At 37.7% G+C, this 7,151-nt stretch overlaps 1 protein-coding gene across 2 annotated transcripts in view; it reads right to left on the bottom strand.

Annotated features, from left to right (window-relative positions):
* Trim33 (tripartite motif containing 33) overlaps positions 1–7,151 on the bottom strand; it is a 78,094-nt gene that overhangs the window by 38,326 nt on the left and 32,617 nt on the right. For both annotated transcript variants that reach the window (XM_031375027.1, XM_031375028.1), the window contains exons 3-4: positions 6,981–7,125; positions 6,486–6,618 (exon numbers count right to left, since the gene is read on the bottom strand). In XM_031375027.1, coding sequence (XP_031230887.1) covers positions 6,486–6,618; positions 6,981–7,125 — 278 coding nt within the window. The remainder of the gene's footprint in view (positions 1–6,485; positions 6,619–6,980; positions 7,126–7,151) is intronic.

Genomic DNA, 7,151 nt, shown 5'->3' with positions numbered 1-7,151 from the left:
GAGGAGGAGGAGGAGGAGGAGGAGGAGGAAGAGGAGGAGGAAGAGGAGAAGGAGAAGGAGAAGTCGTCATCAAGGGCATATTGGAGATGTTGAATGAAATAAACAAATAGCAAAGCTATTTGTGTGTGTTACAATGGAAGAGAACACATTTAGCATGAATGAGGTCCTGGGTTCAATAAGCAGTACCAGAAAAGGCAAGGAGTAGTCTCAAGATATGTAACAAAAGGAAAAATTCCAGTTAAAGAGAAGGGACCGGAGAGATGGCTCCACTGGTAAAACTCTTGCTGTGCAACCCTGAGGACATGAGTTCAGATCTGTAGCCCCCCACATACAAAGCCAGGTGTGTAGTACACGCATATAATCCCAAAGCAGGGGTGGTGGAAGGCAGGAAGATCTCCAAGGCTTTTCTGTAAGCTTAAAGTTCAGTAAAGTACTTGTCTCAAGAAGTAAGACTGCAAGTGATCAAGGACAATACAAACTGACCTTTGGCCTATACAAACACACATACACAAGATAGAGAGATAGGGCCTCTAATTTAAAAGATAAAGCAAGGGTCTCTCAATTATTTATGCAACTTAAAATTTTTCTATAAAAATACAATGATGGGAGCTGGAGAGATGGCTCAGTGCTTGAGAGCACTGACTCCAGAGGTCCTGAGTTCAATCCCCAGCAACCATATGGTGGCTCACAACCATCTGTAATGGGATCTGGTGCCCTCTTCTGGTGTGTCTGAAGACAGAAACAGTGTACTCACATACATAAAAATAAAATCTTAAAAAAAAAAATTTAAGCCGGGCAGTGGTGGCACATGCCTTTAATCCCAGCACTTGGCAGAGGCAGGTGGATCTCTGATTTCGAGGCCAGCCTGGTCTACAGAGTGAGTTCCAGGACAGCAAGGGCTACACAGAGAAACCTTGTCTCGGAAAAAAAAAAGTCATGTACTACATAATGCTATTTTAGTCAAGAATCAACAGTATTTTCATCAGAGTATAATGAAGTAAAATTTCTATATTATGCATCTGTTTAAAACATAAGTTTATTGTAAAGATAAGTTTTAAAACTTTTTAAAAAATGTTTATAAATCATGTTTTAAAATTTAGGGCAGCCCAAGTATATAAGATGGGGTTTATAAACACTGTAATATTTTTGAGGTCCTAGGCCTTCCTATTGACTCACCTCTTATTAACTCATCCAGAGCAACTTTCAGGCCTGCAACTTCTATTTGTGGTGTCTTAGAGATGTAAGATTTTAATATCTTATATCATATATTTGCAGGGACTGTACAGTGACTTCCAGGTTAGCTAGTTGGAGCTATAGAAACTCTATCTCAGGAAATGGAAAGAAAAAAAAACCTACAAAGACTAAGAGATCTAAGGTATCACACTTTCCATACAAACCTGACTTTTATTTCAATGCTCAAAACCCATGTAAAAGCGGAATGCGGTGGCACACATCTGTAGTTCCACACACCCACAGTGAGATGAGGCAGTGATAGAACTGACAATGGGATTATAGGACAGCATAGACTATGTAGTGCAGCCGCAGAAACAAGAGACCAAAAACAAGATGGAAAGAAAGAACAAGTGAAACATTGTTCTGACTTCTAAACATGTACTGTCCACACACATGACATCTCTGACACACAAAATTTTAAATTTAAAAAATATTAAGTTAACAACTACTGAAAAGTATAACTCCTTGCAATTATCTACTACTGAGAGAGTATCATACCATCTACTGCATACCACATACTGTCTGAGAAAAAAAATCCCAATTTAAAATTCAAGCACTGTGCATTCAAGACCTGACTGGTTTACAAAGTGAGTTCCAGTACAATCAGAGCTACACAGTGAAACCCTGTCTAGACACACACACACATACACACACACACACTGGAAGAGGCAGGATGGAGGAGGAGCGGAATACCTGAAAGAAGCCCATACTTTACTGCTGCCTGAAGAAAGGCAGGCTTTATCTATAATGCAAAAGTCCAAGTTTATCAATACTCTTGGGCCACACTCAAAATACATGATACCCAGTCAATGTGACTTCTGGAAGTATATGATAGTACTGTTATGCAGACTATAGCTTATGGCAAAAGCCTGTAAGAGCTTACCAATGGTAAGCATTAGAATTTTGGAGCAGGAAACTTCTAGACACTGAGAGATAATGGAGACCATTTGAAAAAAAGTTAGCTACTAATTAAAAGACATTAGTCAAGGCTGTGCCCCTGGGAGAGATAAATTAATCTGGAAACCTGGAGTAACTACCATTCCTTCAAGTACAGAGAGAAACTGTAATGTAGAAAGAAAATTCCACTAGAGTATCCTATAACATGAAGATATTTTTTACAGAAGAATGCAAACTAGTACTCATTATTCCTGTAAGCAAGTGCCCCCTTTCCCACAAGGGTAACTTCAGAATCAACTGAAGAGCTGCTGCATCTTTTGATTAGGATCTATCAAACTATTCTAGGTGAGCAAAATATCACATAGTCTATAGACAATAAATATGGCCTGAGTGACCAGCATCCTCTTTAGAAAGCCACCACTCTGTACTCTGTAGAGTATGCCAATTACATTTGGGCTTTTACTGTATTCTGAAAATGGTATCAGAAGCAAAAGTGGTCTTGTGAACAGATGGTGAAGAAAAAAAATAGAAATAAGACTATATAATGTATGATACACTGAAACTTAAACCTTTCCTACTATAGACAAACCAAGGTATTTTGTTATTGCTAATGAAACTTTATGAACATACCTCAACTAAATGCAGAAAAAATTTTAACATAATAGGCTTCAAAGCAGACAGACCAGTTATAACTTCTTTGTATTAATGAGAAACAGAGCTTTTGTGGTTGTTGTTTTGTTTTGTTTTTTCAAGACAGTTTCTTTGTGTAGCCCTTGCTATCCTGGAACTTGTTCTGTAAACCAGGCTAGCGTCAAACTCAGTGATTCACCTGCCTCTGCACTAGAGTGCTGGATATAAAGGCATGTGCCACCACCATCTGGCAAGACAGAGTTTTTAAATATTTTCCACAATCATACATTCATCCAGGCAAAGTACAATGGGCCTGTAAGCCTGGGCTGATGGCACATTTGGAATCTGAGAGGCTATGGTAGGACAGCAAGTTTGAGGCGAGCATAAGCTACCCAAGCAATTCTGAGGACAGCCTAGATTACACAACCTCAAAAAGCAAACAGTCACCAAAACAAAATGGAAGTGCAAACACAAGATGTGGTACTGTGGTATTTCTCTTAATAATGGGGGACATTCTAAGTGCTATGTCATTAGGGAACTTCATCACTGTCCTGCTAAACTTAAAAGGGATGGCTTGAAGATTGAGCTGGTCACAAATAACCAATGATTTTACAATCATGCCTAGCTAATGAATCTGCATTTTGTTTGTTTGTTTGTTTACAGGGTTTCTCTTTAAAGACAGCCCTGGCTGTCCTGGTACTCACTTTGTAGACCAGTCTGGCCTTGAATGCAGAAATCTGCCAGCCTCTGCCTCCCAAGTGCTGGGAATAAAGGCATGCACCACCACTGCCCAGCATGAATCTGCATTTTTTGAAAAAGGCAAAATGTAGGGAACTTGTAGGTCAATGAATATATGTATACTAACAAACATCTCTTCTCCTAGAGTTGCCCGATATATCTCATCATATGGCTATTCATCTGTATTTAAAAATATTGTCATAATAACTCTCAGTTGTAAGGGCTAGAGAGAGATGGCTCAGCAGGTAAGAGCACCAACTGCTCTTCAGAAGGTTCTGAGTTCAAATCACAGCAAACACATGGTGGCTCACAACCAACTGTAACGACATCTGACGCCCTCTTCTGGACTGTCTGAAGACAGCTACAGTGTACTTACATATAATAAATAAATTAAAAAAAAAACTCTCAATTGTAAATTAAGGAAATCCTAGGGTTCTGTGAATCAATTTACAAATGGTATCTGAAGTAGGAAAAGAACCTTTAATCAGTTGAATCAAACAAACTCCAGGTACTAAGGTGTTCTAAGTGAATTAAAGAACATCTACTTGCCTGGGCAGTGGTGGCACATGCCTTTAATCCCAGCTCTTGGGAGGCAGAGACAGATGGATTTCTGAGTTTGAGGCCAGCCTGGTCTACAGAGTGAGTTCCAGGACAGCCAGGGCTACACAGAGAAACCTTGTCTTGAAAAACTGACCAATCAATCAATATAAATAAGTAAATAAGCAAACAAGGAAATAAATAAATATATAAACAAGCAAATAAACAAACAAATACTGTCTATGAAATTTGAGGGAGCAAACATCTGGCTGAAGCTGTGACAAAGATAGATAAATGTCTTACTAAGGTAACCAGAGGACAAATAACACTGTGATTTGCCCTTAAAGGTAAAGTCCCTACAAGTTAGTCATTTCAGAGACAATACTGGTCAGGTTGCAGAAGAGAGACTATGTCTGAATATAACAAATTAAAGCGATAAAGATTTAGAAAATGTCTTTTTAACAGTGAGAGTTCTCGGGCTGGTGAGGTGGCTCAGTGATTAAGAGCACTGACTGCTCTTCCGAAGGTCCTGAGTTCAAATCCCAGCAACCACATAGTGGCTCACAACCATCTATAATGGGATCTGACGCCCTCTTCTGGAGTGTCTGAAGACAGCTACAGTGTACTTACATATAATAAATAAATAAATCTTTAAAAAAGGCAGGGGGGCTAGAGAGATGGCTAAGTGGTTAAGAGCACTGACTGCTCTTCTGAATGTCCTGAGTTCAAATCCCAGCAACCACATGGTGGCTCACAACCATCCATAATGAGATCTGATGCCCTCTTCTGGGGTGTCTGAAGACAGCTACAGTGTACTTACATATAATAAATAAATAAATCTTGAAAAAAAAAAAAACAGTGAGAGTTCTCTTGGGGGAAAGGGCACTGTTTTATATAATCAAATGTGAGCTGTTTTATATATTGTAGTCTCTATATACTATGGGGAGAAATGAACATATAGAGACTTAGAGCATAACACTGGTACTCATGGCTATCTACCACTTATACAAATTACTAAAGCCTCGACAGCAGGTTCTTTCACCTTTAAACAGTTATAGCACGGCACCTTAATATGTCATGAACCAAATGAGCACTTGGTACTGAGAAAAGTGTCCAGCATAGAATATAACTGTTAGCAATTAGATGATGATATCCAGTGAACTCAATAAATTCACTTAAGTAAACATACAGTTAAGAAAAATAGCCGGGCAGTGGTGGCGCACGCCTATAATCCCAGGACTTGGGAGGCAGAGGCAGGCAGATTTCTGAGTTCGAGGCCAGCCTGGTCTACAGAGTGAGTTCCAGGACAGCCAGGGCTAAACAGAGAAACCTTGAAAAAACCAAAAAAAAAACAAAAACAAAAAAACAAACAAACAAAAAAATCAGGGCTGAAAAGATGGCTCAGGGGTTAAGAGCACGGACTGCTCTTCCGAAGGTCCTGAGTTCAAATCCCAGCAACCACATGAAGGCTTACAACCATCTGTACAGCTACAGCGTCCTCATATACATAAAATAAATAAATCTTTTTTTAAAAAAAAAGAAAAATGAAAAATATTTACTCCAGGCATCCTTGTACATTCCTATACACCCTGCTGCATAGAAGTCTGAGTAAAACAGGAAGATTATAAACTGGAAACCAAGTTGGGTTAAGTCAGCAAGACCTCATTAAAAGAAAAAAGGAGGAGGTGGAAAATATAGGTTAGTTGGGGTTTAGAGTAGATTCTCATTTACTAGCCTTTCTTGACAGAAGACTGAGAAAACGTACTTTCATCCATTTAGAAAATCTACTCTTAAAAAAGCACTAGATAATTCTAGTTTTTGTAAATAAAACTATTACACCTATTATTTGTAATAAACAGATGCCATGGAAAGTAAGTAAGCTTGTAAAAATTCTGTTGTATGCTTAATTAAAAATTCTATTACAAATCTAATACAATTCTGATGAAGCAAAGATATGGTTAAAATATGGTTAATAAAAATATGGTAATTAACAGTAGCTGTACTAAATAGTGTGTACTTGTTTATATGGTTTTTCTGCAATTATACATCTAACGTGAAACCAGTGTATTTATGCTTGGATATTAAACATGGTATCAGCCATATACACGAGAACTTTAATCAGTCACTTCCATACAAATACTGCCTTTTCATATCATATATAGCCTCTAGCCTAAATACACTACATTTGGAAAAACCTTATTTCAACCATAAAACTAGTGAACAAGGAAATAACATAACTACCATCTTATAAACACAAACCCACATTAATGATATGCCATAACAAATGTAATTAGATATGAACATGAAAAATAGTCTTATCAAACATATATTGCTTCAAGAAATAAAATCTAGGTTAAATACACTAAGGCAAAATATGAGGCCAGTATTTAAGAACAAAATTATCAGTACTACTTCTTGTATTTTTCAGTAAAGAATTGTGACTTCTGTACCTATGTTCTTTGTGCTCCAATAGCTGACAGTCTCTACACGTCAGTCTATCACACGTTTCACAGAATAGTTTCAACTGCTCTTGTTTATGTACAGGACAAAACACTGGGCGCTGACCAGATGTTCCAACAGACTCTGTAACAAAACAAATCGTTTTTGAACAATAAGATTTTTGACTAATTTTTTCTATTTTTTTAAATGCTAGTATTCAAAGATCATTAGTTAGTAGAAAATGCTATTTTTAAGCTCAAAAGGTTAAATGTGTCATTGAAACTATGTGTATAGGGACAAGCAAGACATCTCAGTGATAAAGGCATATGCTGGCAAGCCTGATTCAATCCCTGGGACTCAAATGTAGAGAGCAAGCCAGCTTCTTCAAGTTGTCCTCTAACATCCACAAATAAGCACTATGGAATAAGTGTGTACATATGTATACACACACACATATATACACACATTTTTTAAAAACAGCAAAACAGCAAGTATGTGTATCGTACCTGAGACATCTTCTTTTTTCCTGATCAGATGGTCTTTAGTGAATTTTACTCTTTGATGTGCTTCAATGCATGTCTTACATAGCCACTCTCCACATTCTACACAAAAACCAACTGCACTTGCATTGTCTTCACAACTAGTACATACCTAAAAAAGAAATAAACACTAATCTA

Source organism: Mastomys coucha, unplaced genomic scaffold, assembly GCF_008632895.1.
Source record: "Mastomys coucha isolate ucsf_1 unplaced genomic scaffold, UCSF_Mcou_1 pScaffold16, whole genome shotgun sequence".
NCBI lineage: Eukaryota > Metazoa > Chordata > Mammalia > Rodentia > Muridae > Mastomys > Mastomys coucha.
Note: the sequence above shows the minus strand (reverse complement) of the source record. Positions and strands in the feature narration are given on the sequence as shown.